At 39.2% G+C, this 17,823-nt stretch overlaps 1 protein-coding gene across 2 annotated transcripts in view; it reads left to right on the top strand.

Annotated features, from left to right (window-relative positions):
• Window positions 1–17,326, top strand: part of gabrg1 (gamma-aminobutyric acid type A receptor subunit gamma1) — a 29,392-nt gene extending 12,066 nt beyond the window's left edge. Inside the window, exons 2-9 of one of the 2 annotated variants that reach the window (XM_034233125.1) lie at window positions 4,566–4,732; window positions 5,108–5,175; window positions 7,373–7,593; window positions 7,833–7,915; window positions 9,132–9,269; window positions 9,463–9,615; window positions 10,495–10,697; window positions 10,793–17,326. In XM_034233125.1, the coding sequence (XP_034089016.1) occupies window positions 4,566–4,732; window positions 5,108–5,175; window positions 7,373–7,593; window positions 7,833–7,915; window positions 9,132–9,269; window positions 9,463–9,615; window positions 10,495–10,697; window positions 10,793–11,071 (1,312 nt within the window). In that variant the 3' untranslated portion in view covers window positions 11,072–17,326. Of the gene's footprint in view, window positions 1–4,565; window positions 4,733–5,107; window positions 5,176–7,372; window positions 7,594–7,832; window positions 7,916–9,131; window positions 9,270–9,462; window positions 9,616–10,494; window positions 10,698–10,789 lie in introns of both variants that reach the window. The other variant, XM_034233124.1, reaches the window with a different exon arrangement.
• Window positions 17,327–17,823: the final 497 nt, after the last annotated feature.

The raw sequence follows: 17,823 nt of genomic DNA, 5'->3' as shown, positions 1-17,823 counted from the left end.
GGCTCAACGGTCCGTCACAGCGGCGGAGCTGTGATCATGCAGAGCTGCGTGTTCTCCGTCAGCAGCAGCTGATCTGATCTCTCTCTCGAGTCCGGTTAGACTTCACTCGCGTCTATGTCCAAATCTGTCAGATCTAGCTAGTTCTAGTTAATTATATGAATGCCTGCTTATCAAAGGACACCTAAACAATAAGCGTTGCTTGGCAACGGCGTGTGGCCGCAAAGTATAGCGCAGCATTATGCATATGTTTATATGAGGGGTCAAAATCCCATGCTCATAAAATGCTACTATATTTTTTCTCTTCATTCCCCACGCCCCAAAATAAATAAATAAATATACCAATTTTAGGAAAAGTAACAAAGTTTGAGCAGTGTGGGTTTTATATGAACAGAGTTACACATATTTCAAAACGCGAAGTGTAACTGCAGTTTGCCTCCCTGTCAGAATGACAAAGATCCTCAGTGAAGCTCAAGCCCATGTTTCACTACATTGTACATCTTATTAAAAAGATCAGTTCAATGCAACTAATGTCGTCTTAGTGTTATTGCATGATGTTAAAATTGGTTTGCCATGAATTTAGTGATGGATTGTAAACATTTGAAGTCTAGCATTTAAGTGTTTCTCAGTTACAAGGTTGTTGTTTTAATAAATCAGACTCTGATGGTGCAGCACTGTACTGTACCTCTTTATATAGGCTTTTTTCCCTTAACAAATCGTTTTTGCGCTGATCAGGGGGTACTTGGCTGAATTTTTTTTTCAAAGGGGGTACATGAGTGAAAAAAGTTTGAGAATCACTGCTTTAGAGAATCCGACTGCACTTTCACTATCCAACGTGTTTATGATGCTCCAGCGGACGTCATGAATGTGCGTCTGCTGCTCTGGGGAAACTATGGAAACTACAGTTTTCTATACAGCGGACTACAACATGGATGTTCAATAAGAAGGAGGGACTACTGTAAACTCATCTAGAGACTCTGCACCGTGCTCTGATGCTGTTGCTTTATGCTTTATGAACGTGGACAACAGAGAAACATATTCTTCATGACCAAAGTTGGAATTGAAATAAAAAAGGAAAGTGAAACTTATGCTCGTCACCCTCTCCCTCCGGTCCACATTAATACAAATGATCCCAATACGTATGATTGTATGAACTATGAAAAGATCTTAAAATCAATACAAATGTATTTATTATAAACGTTAGTCCTTAACATCTATCACTGTGTACATCACCATTCAAACATCTTTTAAAAGTTGAACAAACCCCACACAGCTCAGTAAAGACAGTGAAATGTTGACTTTATTTGATCATTTCAGTAAAAACTAACGTTCATATTTCTCTTTTTGATTATAATACTGATGAACGTTCAGAACAAAGCACTTTGGCAACTTACCACATACGTTTTAAAAAGCTTAATAAGCACCGTAACTTTCATGATATAATTTCTCCGTCATAATCGGTTGTTTCCGTGAACGGCCGACTGTTGAGTGACGCAGATGCTGCGGCTGCAAGGCATTGTGGGGCAGCATTTTCTCCTTTCCTCAAAGGGAGGTCCAGTGGTTCCTAAGCTAAAGGAGGTTATAAAGGTAGTTTGAAACCTCCTTTCCCTTCATCTAGAGAATTGGAACGGCACTTATCATGGCTGCCACTGAGGGACTTCCAGGTCATTTCACTCCGTTAGGAAGGTTTCTAAGCTAAATGGACTATTGGAACGCAACCGAGATGTCCTTCAACATGGCGCGCTGAAATTCATTTCCGGGTCACTACCGGACGACCGAGGAGTCGAGGAGGGGAAATGAGAGAAATAAGAAAGGCCCATAGATACATACAGAGAGAGATGGATGGATGGATGGAGGGATAGATACTTCAGAAATGACAAAATTACTTAAAAATGTAATAAAATAAAGATAAACCTTACAAATGTAAAAACAATACATATCCTTAGTAAAAAATACCTATATTCAGAGGAGTATTTAAACATTGTAAAATATACAGAACAAATACTCTATAATTTACGAATCATCTGAACATAGTGTATTACTATAAAAATAGTGTACTATACATATATGTGGCTCGAGTTTTAAAAAAGCAAGTCGTCTCGATCCATAATTCCTGTTCATCAGGCATGATTCAGATAAACATAGTCTTGTGTTGTACATCATATTTCTGTTCCAGTGAGAGCACAGAGTTATGTTCTGTTGCACTGGGCTATTGTGCCAGGGTTGAGGTTATGTACTCGTAACTACAAGTGGTGCAAGAAAGTCCCAAGGTCTCTTTTGAGTATCAGTTTTATCTTCATTAACAGAACAGAAGCAGCACACCTTTTGCTGGTCCCAAAGCTCATCAGCTAAATGGTATGGTGTTTGCAGAGATCACTGATGTTGTGTAATGTCTTCTTAAAATCATTTGTTCAGTTCCTATTTGAGCAAACCCTGGCTTTTGTCCTTGAAGAGTTCTATTAGATCAGCACAATTCTTGATACACTGAGAATCACTTTCAACATCATTATTCCCAGGGAAAGTAGGTTATCCTCCTGTAACCAGAACAAATGACTGCCCTTGCATTTCTTGTCAGCAAAAGTGTCCAAAAAGAACAAACTCAGCACATGGACTTGTTTGCTCAACATAACTCCATATTGAAAATACCTTTCCATTCAGTCAGTTACGACATTAAAATGTAAAGCAAAAGTAGATCTTGCAATAGACGACCGTAACCAAATGGAACAAAACGTTACATTTGCATTCAGGCTTACCATGTACTGTATACATGTCCCATAAATGCGTGTTACTCACTTTGCATCCGGAACCTTATCCCTGTGCTCTGTGTGTGTCTTGTGTCTCTGTGTGCAGGGGTCAATGCTGTGCTGGGTAATCGTTATGTCTGGATCATGAATCGTGGCCATGCCTTTTTCCGTGTTCCCTCTACATGCCCACATTATCATTGTTTGCAAATAATATACAACACATCTGTACATAAGATATGGGGTTTTCAAAGCCTAACACTGTAGTCCCCCCCACCCCCACCCCCACCCTTTTGTTGACTTGCTTAGTTGTGCATTAAGTTGATCAGATGTTACCATAGTGAGTTTCTGTGCCTTGGTCAGGAGGGACAGTAACTGTGACCCACAGACCACACTGAACCTCTGCCTGTAGACACCTCATTGTTACACTTTATGCTTTTTACTGTCGCATAATTCCTTTAGAATGGATATTTGTTTGGAGTATCATCTGATACCTTGATAAAATCACAAAATGCACTCTCTGCCCCAACAATAAATGTAAACATATGGTCAAGGTATATATCTAAGTTTTTTATCCAAATATACTCAACATAAATTTGAGTCACTAACAATCATCAGCTGGATAAATGTCTGAGCAAGACAATGGTCTGATCCTCATTCCCCGTCACTTTTCAGAATACATCTAAGGGCTTATTCTATTCTGTCCTATTCTGTTCTTAATTATGTTAAAAACAACAAAGTTGCAAAGTGAGGAGTTGGTCCGTGCAATCAGAGGCTTGCCATGTCCAAAATGCACTTCTCCAAATAAATGAAGTACTATCTACAAGCAAAGAGGCTTCTTTCTTTCTGATGTTACTGCCTGTTTATTTGCATCTCAAGTTCACAAACTAAATGGATATTAGATATAATATATAGATGCATGACATGGAGTTAAAAGCAAGCCTCCAGTCAAATGCATTTTAGAACTATTCTACATCAGGAGAGACCTCCAAGTGTTTATATCACTAGCCCTTTGTAAGCTAAGGGGATAGCCAGAGAGGAGAGGAAGGGGGCCGAGACAGGACTTGTTCCAAACGGTCATATAATGCTCATTAAACATATGAGTTGAATTAGTGAAAAACCTGCAACGACATGTGAGTAAACAATCATAAATGTTGAATCTCCAAAAGTCTGTAGGCGTGTGTAAGGGAAACTTCTGCAGCAATGGAGAGTCAGGACTCAGAGAGACACAAGGAGAGTTGGAGCTTTGATGTCAAACACTGATGTTTATTCACAAGTATCGGCCGGAGAAATTCACATCACAAGTCACACAGCCAGAGATTCTGACTGCCCTGGTGGGTTGCCATGTCAAATCTGACCATTCTATCTCTCGATAGACCTGTTAACTAGTTTACAGATAGTTAACACTGGGAACACTGGAGATATCTCCGATATCTGGAAATACTCAATCACCTGTTTGTGGTGCTTAGAAAGCCAGCGTTCTCACAGTCATAAAACCCTCTATGACCGATAGTAAAACTGAGAATAACATCACATGACTGCATTATCACATTCTTTACGGGAGATAACGTCAACACACAGAAAAGGTTAAATATCTTAGGAGTAAGGAAGAATGATTCTTTGACAGCGTGTTTTCACCCCCCCACCACAGCCCTGGGGGTTGACAGTCTGTAAACACTCATTTCTAAATTGGATTTGGCATAGTACACTGTTGAATACCTCGAGGACGCCAACACATCTTTTCTGGCATGCTCTCGCACCCATTTGATAATATGGAAATACTGTCTGTCTTTGTTTCTTTCAATGTTTCCTTTTTCTGCTCCACAGTACTGGGTCTATTACTGGGCCCAGTAAACAGGAAGACGAGGACTATGATGACGTGCCCATAAATAAGACATGGGTGTTATCACCGAGGGTCTACGAGAGCGATGTGACTCTGATCCTGAATAAACTGCTGGAGGGCTACGACAACAAACTGCGGCCTGACATCGGAGGCAAGTCAAGTTCATCCTCTGGAAATGTTCTTTGTTTTAACTTTGGAACCAAAAAACACTAAAGGTTTAAAAATAGCCTCTTGCAGTGGTGGTGGGTACTGCCTTTTTTGTTGCCTCGAAACATTTCTGAAATGTGAACAAGCTGCTGCTGTCTGGGGAGAACCTTGTATTCAACCTTGTTCAACTTTGACTATCTACTTTGACTAATCACCTATCCCCACAGGCCTTATAGTCTCTATAGGAACAAAACAGTCTGCTGTTTGTTGTATCTCTTTAGGTTGATATGACATACATTAACATTTTGGTCATCAGCTAACAAACATGTGAAGTTTATTCTGTCAATGTAAATGCAGTATGTTTTGTGTTATGTCTCAGTGAGGCCAACAGTGATTGAAACCGCAGTGTATGTCAACAGCATTGGACCGGTGGACCCCATCAACATGGTGAGACTGCTGCAGCTCAATCCTCTTTCAAAGCATAATAATAAATGGATATATATCCTTTATAATGCTGCCTTCTCTATGGCCTTTCTATGGAGAGTGCAGTGCCGTCTGACTACGTAGAAGTGCTTCCCTCATTGTTGCGTATTCTCAAAATTGTCGCCAAGCACAAATTTGAACTAAAAAGTTGAAATTATTAAAACGTTGTCCTAGTGTACCACTAAACTTTTTTATTCGCAACCTATAAGATGACAGTTTTATGAGGCATCACAAGCTAGCAGGGGACCTTGCCATAGAACAAAACGTAACTAGCTGCTCTGCGCCAAACCTCGCGCACCTTAATGTTTAAAACAATGAGTGGCACTGAACCAAATCTCCATTAAGAGCATCCTATTCTCAACCTGGTATTACCTCGTTAAGCTAATTATCCAATCGCTATTTAAACCGGTGGTGAGAAGATACACTTAGCTTCTCACTGCTAACATTCCTACCCTGCTTGCTCTGGTATAGCACCAGACTGTATAATTATATCGCCCCATGCTGCTACCAGTCATGTCCGTTAACAGCAGCTCTCTTGCTCCCTGTGCACTGGGTACGGGTGCTCGGAAAACTTGTGGGTCCTTGAACAATAAATCCTAAGGGTCTGTTTATTTATTGGCTAGAGAAACCAATAGGAACCTTAAAAGATGTTGTACACACTATCCCTTTAACATAGGGGTGGGGAACCTTTTTCCTCTCAAGGGCCATTTCAATGTTTACAACATCCTCCGAGGGCCGTACAAATTATTGAACTCAACGTCTGCTTAAAAAAACTAAAATCACAGCCCATTCATTTGGCCTTTCTTTCATGCTGTGCAAAGAAAAAGCAACCTCTTAATCTAGATATCTTACCATGACTCGTGCATGCATGCACGTGCACGGTGTGGCATGACCACCAAAACAGAAAGATATGGACACAAGATGTGTGCAAATGTATTTAGTTTCATATCCATGTTTTAAGTGTTGGGTGGACCTAACCTCCTCTAGGGGGGTCCGGGGGCATACCCCCCGGGAAGATTTTATTTAAAATGTTGAAGTTAAAAGCATCAATCTGGTGCACTTAGAGAGCAAAATGAATAGATCTACAGTATGGATACATCTCTCAACACCCATATGAAACAGAACTGTAAGCAGATTTTATTTTTCTTTATGGATATTTTACAAATCACTCCCCTTTCAAACTGTATTCTTGTTTATTAATAACTTTTTTTTACTGTCATATAGTATTTCATACCTGTTTACTTTATTCTCTTATTTTTGTATAACTATAATGATCATATAAAGATGTGCCTTTACCTCACTGGTTGTAGAAAAAGCTTCTTATATTCGTTAGCATAGCTAGCTAACCAGATGCTAATAACAACAAAATTATTGACTGTATGATCAGTATGACAGATGAACAGATCACCACTGGGCTTTCAAATAAAGACACAGCCACGCACAAACTGCGGCATGTGTACGGCTCCTTATGGGTACTGCAATTTCTGAAGTTCTGGAGCGGCGTTCTGGTGCTCTCCGTCAGAACTGCACCCCTCTCAGACGAGACATCTATACCACGTGATGACACGTTTGTCTCGTGTTGACTTCAAGGACCCTGACCTAGGCCAAGAAAAACAGGCACTCGCTTGTTTAATTATTTTGCAGTCTAGATTTCTTTAATTTTTTTTCTTTTTTGCGTGTGTTTATAAATTACCTTGAGGGCCGTACCAAATGGTCCGTATACAGCCCGGAGGCCTGAGGTTCCCCACCCCTGCTTTAACATTACATCCTTAAAGAAGTAAAACAGCAGCTACAATGTTATGAAGTCATCAGGATTCATTCTCTGCCATTGGTTTAAGTACAGACAATAATGGTACCAAAACCATCTAATGAGTTCCTTCTTTCCAACTACCATAAGACAAGAGCACATATATTTGTCTCATATACAGAGATATTTTATAATGTTGACCTGATGATGGCGCTACATGAAAAGTCGGGATAAATAAAGTGAATACAATTCCTCCTGAGGAAAACACATGTGTTTGAAACAAATTCCATATAAATCCATCAAATCCAATAATTGTTCTTTGGCTCTGAGAAATCTAAGATAAACGTTGAGATATCTTCTATTGTTTTTTGTTTAATTGGCCTTTTGCCCATGTTTTATCCAACTTTGTTTCAGGAGTACACCATTGACATCTTCTTCGCCCAGACATGGTACGACAGCCGACTGAAGTTCAACAGCTCGATGAAGCTGCTCATGCTCAACAGTAACATGGTAGGCAAAATCTGGATTCCTGACACGTTCTTCAGGAATTCTCGCAAATCGGACGCCCACTGGATCACCACTCCCAACCGCCTCCTGAGGCTGTGGAGCAACGGCAGAGTCATGTACACACTGAGGTAGGACCAGAGGGCAACCAATTAGCCAACATTTTAAGTAGCCATTTAAAATATTATCAACTATTTAAAAAATATGTGTTGTTTGTGCAGCTTTAGTGTTTGCATCTGTATCTGTATCATTTTCTGTCTTGATTTATTTAGGTTTAATGATCTTTGAGTACTATGTTGAGTCACATTTGGGAGGAAAAAAACCAACGCTGAGATTTGCTTTTTCTCTGTCACAATTCTGTTTTTGTCAGGTTGACTATTAATGCGGAGTGTTACCTTAAGCTGCATAACTTTCCAATGGATGAACACTCGTGTCCACTGGAGTTTTCAAGCTGTAGGTTGTCAAACGTTTTCCCCTTCCCATTCTCGAACCCGCCATCTCGACTTCAACTTTCGTAAAAATGGCCAGAGAGAGGAGCTTCTGTGTGGGCTAGGCCATTGTTCCTTCTCCTTGCCTAAATGCCCATCTGCTTGAGGCTGCCCTCTTTAAGCCTGTACCAATCTATCATCTGCTCCACCGGTCGAGAGAGGAGGTCACCCAACCCCATTTTCCCTGACAGACTTAATGAATTATGCACCTTCTCCCAGTCTGATTCATGCTGTCTGTGTCATCCTTCATTTTTCTCTCGCATTGTGCTTTAGCTTCTCCCGTCTTGTCATGATCTTTATATTCCACTCAGTATGGAAAAATACAAAGACCATTCCATGGAGTCAAGAACAAACGCCAGGACCAGTACAGTCCCACTAAATGTCATCAAATGAGCTCAAACCAGGGTTAATTTCCTCAACTAAGACTTCTTATCAACTCAAGACATCTCATCAAAATAAATGTGTTAGTGTTCCTAAAAAAAACAAAACAAAAAACACATATTTCTTATTAGCAAGCATCCTCTTGTACTATTCTCTACCTAGCAGGTAGACTGATATTGTTTACCAATGCAACATCTTTAAAACAGGAAGATATGATCAGAAGTCAAAGCTTGTGACTTTTTTTTTTAACATTAAAGCATGTCACAGTAGAGGCATAACATATAAATATGAACCTGAACATTAGCACAATAGGGCCCCTTTAACCATAAAGGCGGCATATCAAAAAGCATTATATTTTGAAACCTTGCAAACATAATACATTGTATGTAAAATAGTCAAATTCAGAAACACTCAATTTAAAGTGTGAAGAATTAAATCAAAAATACAAAAAATGTGTGCATGTCCAAAGACAAATGTTGTATCGCCTTAATGTACGAATCAGGTAAAATAATGACTTATAGACTGCAGATGTTAGCTAGTGCTTACTCCCAGGAATTACACGGCCTTCTATTAACTACTAAAGTACTGTAATGCACAGAATGTTCTGAATATGAAGAACTCTTGCTCATTTGAAAAAGTTTCATGAGACTGGGCAGGTCAGTTCCATCGTGAATGTTCCATTTGCTTTGCCATGGTGCAATGTTCCCTTGTGACATACGGCATATTGAAGGACAGAAAGGCATCAGTAAGGCTTCTTATTCATTAATGATGTGTCTGTGTTGTGGGGTTGGGTTCTGTAGATGGTTATCCTAAGAATGAGATCATGTACCGGTGGCAGAGACGGGCAGTGGAGGTGGCAGATCAGCGCTTCTGGAGACTCTACCAGTTCGCCTTTGTAGGGTTGAGGAACACTTCAGATGTGGCACACACCCAGTCAGGTGAGAGTGTATTGGCCATGTCCTATTACATGCTGCCAGTCCCAGTTTTACATGTAGTACTGATAGCATAATAATTCAGATTTTGGATTGGATAACCGTTACCTGCAATGGGTAACATTAAAACGAATCTCTTCACTCATGCCCTTGACTTATCGTATTTATCTCTTCACCCACCTTAATGTTTAACTTTCAGGTGAATATGTAATCTTGACAATCTTTTTTGACCTGAGTCGGAGAATGGGCTACTTCACCATCCAGACCTACATCCCCTGCAGTATGATCGTGGTCTTGTCCTGGGTCTCCTTCTGGATCAACAAAGATGCCGTTCCAGCCCGCACATCTCTAGGTTTGACATTTTCCTATTACATATTCATACACTGTTAAACAGAGTCAGAATGGCATGTGCCTTTTTCTGGAATGATGGTTGGTTGGTTGGTTGGTTGGTTGGACCGTCAATCAAACCTGATCAAACCACACTCACACAGTCCTGTTGAAGCAGGGCAGCTGTTTGTTTTTTTAATTGTTGACAGTTTCAACACCCCCTTTTGAAAAGATTCAGATTAGTCAGACTAGATGTTAAAACATTTAAGTAATTTATTTTCAGCTCATACATCTCAACACCCAAAGATTGCCAAATGTAGGGGAGGACTGACAACATCCCAAACGGTGTAACTCTTTAAATGTTGAAACTGCAAAGACTTGAGGGATGGCATCATCTCAATGTATTTTGTAAAGGATGGGCTGTGTATCCTAGGCTAAAGGAGATAACAAGGGAAGCATTGAAGCTCCTTTTCTTATCATCAATAATATTTGAACAGTTCTTATCATGGCTGCCACTTCGGAACTCCTTTGTCATTTCTATCCGTAAGGAACCTTTCCCTAAGCAAAAAGACTATTGGGCAGGGAAAAAAGAGGAATAGCAGGAGGAGAAGAAACACACATGCACTTTAGGGGCTGGCAAGTAACATGAGTCTTCATAATAACACCTGATTGTTGTAAGTGTAATGTAAGTTTATTCAATGATACCCAGGAAGAGGTAATGGTTTGACGCTTTAAGAAGACTCTTGATGTGGTGCCATTTATCTGTCCAAACTAAACCCATTCCAGTCCAAGTTTAAGGAACTCCTCACATCGTCATTTCAACAGTGCTTTTGCTGTTACATACATATTCTGACAAATTCTTCATGAGAAAGTATTTGATATTCCACCTTAACAATCCATTTAGGTATTACTACAGTGCTGACGATGACTACTCTAAGCACCATCTCCAGGAAGTCCCTGCCTAAGGTGTCCTATGTCACTGCCATGGATCTGTTCGTCTCCGTTTGCTTCATCTTCACCTTCGCTGCCCTCATGGAGTACGGCACTCTGCACTACTTTACCAGCAACAGACCGACCAAGAAGTCCAAAGTCAACAACAACACACAGGTACCCAGCACGCACTCCTTTCTTCTTCTTTCTTTTGAACCAAATGAGTCTAATGGTAACATACTGAAATATGTCTTTGTTTCCCTCCACAGCAGAAAGCATCCAGCATGATGAATCTCCGCCCCGGCACGTCCCTGCTGCAGATGAACAACATTGTGCCCTATCACGAGGAGGAGGACTATGCTTACGAGTGTTTGGATGGAAAAAACTGCACCAGCTTCTTCTGCTGCTTCGATGACTGCCGCTCAGGTGCCTGGCGTGAAAACAGGATGCATGTGCACGTTTCCAAGATTGATTCATACTCGCGAATATTCTTTCCCACTGCTTTTGGCCTTTTCAATCTGGTTTACTGGATTGGATATCTGTATCTATAAAACCAGAACATCTAAAAAAAGACGACTGGAGTTTAACATCTGCAAGCATTTAAAAGCATAGCTGCTATTGTAGCATTAGGAATATTAGCTTTGTTGGCAAACAAGAAAACCAAATTGCAAACTAATTATGAATGAACTCTGTCCCTACAGCCTAAGAACAATATGGATATTTCCTATCCCTAGTGAATAATGCATTAATGATTATTGCGACTCATTGACCTTTTCGTCTGGCACCAAAATGAAGATTCCTCTTTACATGCATTTTAAAAAGCTAAAGGATTCATTTCCATAAAAAAAATTCTGGATTTTCTCATTGGCAGGGGATTGATTCCATTTGATATGAGCCTTAACCGTGAAATGGAAATTACATACTTGAAGATCTTCCCTTATGGAATTGCCTCACTCCCAAACTAAAGGGGACACGACTTTCCTTGTTGGTCGGCATAGCAGATTATGTAGATTAAGTCTGCCATTTTCACTAGTGTTTTGTAATTGAACTATTAGGTAAGAGCCCTGATTATATAATTCCTCTAACATTGGGATCTTAACATTAAGGTAAACCTAAAAACTAAATAAAGCCAAATGAAATGTTTCCTTTGTCAACTAAGTTATTCATGTTAATAGCTAAATCCCCTCCTTCTAGATCTAAGGCTTACCACACTCTTAGTGCGTGTGTCTGCATAGCATTAACTTCTGGCTCATTGTGTGATAGACACGCATCGCCCCTTTGCTTTTTATTATCTGTTTTTACAATGCTTTGGAGAACTGGATACGTCATTAGGGACATTTGATCAGTGTCGCATTGAGCCAAAATGACCTGCCTATCGAGAACAAAAACACCTGGATCATCCTGGGTCTTGGAACCATAGAGCATGCACACTTGCTCTCTCTCTATCGAGAACAATTGAGAAACTGCACCTGTCATTCTTATTTCATCAGGAAAGGGCAACATAGCAAAGGAAAATGTAGGCCTGAATCTGAAACTCCAAACTTGCAAATTTTGGAATTAAAACCTCCTCATATTTAAATAGGACAATCATTTGAAAGGCTTTTTTAAGAATCAGCAGTTTTGAAACTTGATTCAAATTGGTTTGCATTCTGTGAAACCCTACCCACAGCAGCTTTGAATGCAGAAATGTTTGCACGAGTTAGACTCCAGTCTAAACAGGAGATATTGCCATCAAACCTAAAAAAAATTACACAAATGTGTGTTTACTCTTTGCCGCTGTGCTATTGATATTGTTGAGAAGCAGGATAAAGAGGCCAATAAGCTCTTATTATTCTTTATTGATTTGCAGGAATGTGGGGTACTATTGGTCACTTCAACACCAGAAGGGAACATACCTTTAATGTTCATAGGGTTCTATTTTTCTAGGCGACACCTCACAGCGTTCTGATTGGTGGGGTCCTACATGGAACGCATTTATAAAGTTATTCAAACAGTGAATTCATGAACAATGATGTATGTTTTCAAAGAGCCAGACTTTATACTCTGATATATCATATGTCATAAGACTGACCGTTGACAGGTCAGGACAATGGTCATATACTCTTTAATTCAGTAGTCAAGTCCTATTTCGAGATTGATACAGCAAATTGATTTGGTTTCTGAAAAGGTTTGAGAAAAGAATGTCCTTTACTAATTATAAATGACTTATATACAGTTCTGTTGCATGTAAAAGACTCACTGTGTGGACAGATATGGTTGCCACCCTGCAAACCACCTGACACACAAAATGAACAAACATATCTCCAGCAACATCCTCTCAGAATTACTCTACATCTAATATAGTGTGGGCACTGGGCAGCCACCATCATAACAGAAGAATGTACTATTATAGACTTCAAACTGATTTGTTCCCCTCCATTTCTTACATATTTGATCCAATCCCAGTTTACTATAGATGGACATCATCAGGTTGAATCATTTTTCAGATTCTAGTCAGTTTGGATCAATTCAAAGATTAAGATTTACCTTTAAATCACACCACAAAGAGATTGCATGAACATTCATTACAGCGCTGTCTCTGACACGTTTTTTTATTCAGATGCAAGTTAAGACTGTTGCTGGATCCAACTGTTCCTTCACTTCAGCACAAATCAAACCAACCAAAGTAACCACCTTTCTGTTCCAACTCTCATGATTGTTCCTGCGGCTAACTTTCATTAAGCTAACCAGGAAGTAAGACTTATGACAAAGCAGAGCGAACAATGGCATTTTCACTTGATAGTGATGGGAAAACAGCCTATCTGTACAGTGATACAAATCTCAAGCACTCAATCCATAAGTTATGATTAAATGAGCAGCACCAGCAGTTCTTAACAAGACGCTAAGAGTGTGTTTGTTAATAGTCACAGTTCGTGAACAGGGAGCACCGTTCGAATGTTCGGATATTCAGAATGGCTCACCCCTCAAAGCTGCAGAGCGTACAGAAAAGTTACTTTTAAGCCCAACTAATCAATAAAACATTTTGATAGCTAACATTTTGTTAGCTGTAGCCTACACTTTCTTATTTATTTCATAGGCACATGTTTCATCATCCTCACTGATACATAAAGAGGCAACACATTTTTTAAATATACATGTCAAAAGGAAAATGTATTTGTGTAGAAATAGAATGCTTGGTTTCTTTGAACAGTAACATTATCATTTTAGCGTAGAGCTTCAGATCGGATAAACAAACAGAACCTAAGAGCAAGTCTCCCTGACGGTCATCTCTACATGCTCTGGGACAAACAGTAAGGAAGGTTTGTTCAGGGGGAAAGTGAGGTAATGTCAGCTACTGCAGGCCATACAATAATAACCCAAAGCATCATCATTATTTTCTCTGCAGCTCAGTACAGAAAGTATAAGAGTTTTTGCAAAGTAAAAGATTTCGTAAGCTGACAGTGTTTTATGGAATACGCAAGGTTGTCAGTATTTAAAATTGTTGCCATTATTGGAGAATATATACCATAACATACATTTTAAAGTACAGCATTACATTTCATGGAAATGTATAAAAGATCCAGGTTCCAGCCCTAAAACAACTGTACTCTTTTTAGATCTTCTGTAACTATACTGTACATCCATACATCCTAATTCCTTTACACTCTGACCCAGGTGAGTATTACTTCAGGTATCTTTCTCATGCTCTAAAATGTAGGAATGGAAATGTGAGACATGCAGATACAGGGAGAGGAACATGACACACCAACATCAGCCCTTAACAAAACCACAGACAAGAGGTTTTTGAACTTTTTCACAAACACCAAAGAACTGTCGTAAACAGTGGCATGTCCTGCCCAGTTCTAATTGCTGCACATATGTAAAACATCAAGTAGTCTTTTCACATAAAACAGCATTTCTGCATTGTTGAGATTCCATATATGTTTATAAAATGTTCAAGGTGACACTATAGTTATTAATGAACTGACATTTCAGTAAAAAGTCATGTCTGAGGTGTATTCAACCATGCAAAACTAACAAGGAATGTACTGATAGCTACATTCATCTATGCAAACATGAACTGTGTTGCAGTTGTTTTCTTACGGTGTGGTAACTCCTTATTGAGTATTCATAGGATAATTAATAAGAACACCTGATTCATGTATTAGAAACATTTGACACAAAAAATATCTGTATTTTGTTTTTCTACTCAGCTCAAGTACTACAGTAACTCCACTTCCAAAACACCTAACCCAGTTTTAATACACGGCATACCAAACCAATTTGTGTTCTTCAGATGTCCCTCCTCAATATTGGTACACCTTGCAACCAGGGTGCAACTAAATTAGTAGAAATTCCAGAACACAAATGCAAAAAGATTTGGTTATAATAGAGATAAACATGTTGTCCTTACTGTTGGTGCGTTCACACCGGACGAAAAGCCAATGTTTTGCGCGTCAATGCAAAGAAACAGATGTTGCTGTCTGCACTGGCGTACTGACGTTGTTGAATTAGAAAACAAAACATCAGCCTTTGGCTTTGCGCGTCCTGTTTGAATGACTCGAGTAAACACAACTGAGTGCCATGGTGAAACTCGTGCGAGCAGGTGATAACCACCTTTAGGGTTAGGGTTATGTGCATAAAGCATTTCCACAGCACAATACTTCCAGCATTTATCAATCTGCTGTTCTCAGTTTCTTCTTTTAACAAATACTGCCCTCATTAACTAATTCAATGCAGGTAGTTGTACTTTGCAATTCCTGCAAGTTTTTTCAAATCAAAGCCTTCCAGTAGCTTAAAGGGTATACTGCATACCCCTTTAAATAGCCGTTTGGTGTGAAGCACTCAAAGTAAGTGTTTGGTTTCGATATTAGTTTAACAATGAAACAAATAAAATAGCAATCGGAATTTGTTAGAAAAATCTCACTCGTCACCGGCTTGGTCTTACATACCAGGATACATGTATTTATTATCCTTTCAAGAATGGAAGTAGTCATCACACACAGAGGCTGCATGGGACAGAGAGTGTTACACAGTCACAAGTTGCAGAATACAGGTTCAAAGCAGTATTCTGGCCTTAGTTCAGATTAGCTAAGGCCCACGTAAACAATAAACATGACAGCCATATGTCTATCTCCATAGAGGCTGAATCATCATGTTAATCACATAGCTATCATATGCCTCAAACAGTCCTGATGCTCTTCTAGGTAATCAGACATCCGGTTATGTACACAGCTACGTAGGGCCTTTGCTATCATGTGCTACTCTGATATTAGAAGAGCACATTCAGTATCTTCCCAACAGAATTGGAAGGGAGTTGACACAGCATTTATTTTTCATTGGATTTTATTATGCATATCGTCCTGACCCAATCAGAATAATAAAAGAATGTGTCCCACAATATTCACGAAACTAAAAAGAAGAGACATTTCACAAATGTAATCCAACATTTTATAAACACTGACCAAAACATTAGTTAATGCAACTCACACCCATTGTATCTAAAGAGAAACTGGAAGCAGCAGTGTGACAACTTTAAAATGAACTGTCGAAATGAGTGCTGTTGAAATGCTTCGTACATAACGAATGGATTACTGAATTTATGTGACCCAATATAGTGTTTTTATTCAGATGCCTTTCAGTGTTTCTTTGTTAAACACAGCTTCAATTTAGGATACTTTGTATTGGTTTGTACTAGCCAAACATAGCAGATGTTTTAATTGAAGAATGATTATAGGCTAGTTTAACTACCCACCAGTAAACTCTGTCCACACACACATTCACCAGAGTCTGGTTCACTTTGAGTCTCTACAGCCAAAACACACACAGTTCCTCTTACCTCTGCTGCAGTCAAATCTTTTAAGAAGTGTTGCTGCTTCCTTTCACATTATTCTTTTAACGTAGCAAAAATAAAACAAGGAGCATGTGCAATTGGTACATATTCTTCTAATGTAGCACAGCAGGCTGGCTATTCCAGTTATACTGTACCAAAAGGAAATTCTATAGATACATGGGTTTCAAATTATCATAATGACAGTGCTTTTAAAGATAGCATTTTAATAAAGTGTTGGTCTTATATCTTTTTTCACTAAATGCATATGTTCATATTTGGGGATATCAATTAAAATTAAAAAATGTAATGTGCTTAAATATTTATACCACAGATTACATCAAGCATTAGAAAAAAGCAAGCACCATTTGCTTTTCAGCGCTTCTTTGCCCAAATGTTGTAGCCGCGCTGCTGATTATATTAATTGCAGAGTATAATTTCAGGTATTTTTGCACGTTTTGGCAAAGCTGTGTCTTAGGGTTAGCTCTGTGGGCTCATGCCTACTTATGGCAGGAGGGTCCATTAGACTCTATAGGGCCCTTTGTTCCCCCAGTGGCAAAACTCATCTGTCTTGGCTTAAAAAAACGATTGTTTTCATAATGTATGTATAAAAAACAAGTTTATATGGCTTTTAATCTTTGTAAAGTGTAACTCAAATGATTCATCTAAGTGCTTCACAGGTTGCTCTGTAACTCCTGTAAATGTCTGACATGTTGCATATCCAATCCTGTAATTAGCTGTAGACTTCAAAAATCAAATGCTGTATTTGTTCAGCCCGACAACCTCAACATATTCAATGATCCTGTGAAAAGGAGAGCAGGGTTGTCTGTTATACTAATTGCTAATAGGCATACTGCTATGTATTGCATTCAACTCAAGCAATATAAACACATATCATCTGTGTACAATGTCATTCTCTGTAAATGTTATTCATACTGTATTGTGACTAACAATTCAAAACACTGTGAAAATAAAGCAGTGCCTGGAAAAAGTCAAATCAATGTTGTGAGACTTGTGTTGTATGGGCCCACGGTTGCTCAGGAGGTAGATGGTCTTACTACAATTGGAAAATCGGTTGTTCCATCCCCTGCAGAAACACGTCGATATGTCCTTGGGCAAGCCACTTAACCCAAATTGGCTCCCAACAGTGTGTGAGTGTGTGTGAATGTTAGTCTCCCTGAGCAGGTGGACCTTTGTATGGCAGCCTCTATCACTGTATGAATGTGTGTGAATGTTGTGAATGCTGACTTGTAAATGTAAAAACATTTAGAGGGGTAGCAGACTGGAAAAGAGCCATATACTGTACATTTTGTCCATATTCTATTTAAGTAGAAAAGACCAAGTCACATATTATTGTCTTTTATATAAGACTGTTGATTGGAAAAGGGACCCTTTTCTTTGCCTTGCATGCAAAAAAGGTACCATGTGCCATAGCAAACCATTTGGACACAGTAAAAACTCCTATAGTGAGTAGATTATCACTCTCAGTATGGC

The sequence above is a fragment of the Gymnodraco acuticeps genome, unplaced genomic scaffold (genome assembly GCF_902827175.1).
Source record: "Gymnodraco acuticeps unplaced genomic scaffold, fGymAcu1.1, whole genome shotgun sequence".
Taxonomy (NCBI): Eukaryota; Metazoa; Chordata; class Actinopteri; order Perciformes; family Bathydraconidae; genus Gymnodraco; species Gymnodraco acuticeps.
The sequence above is the reverse complement of the archived record's forward strand: the minus strand, read 5'-3'. Positions and strand labels throughout refer to the sequence as shown.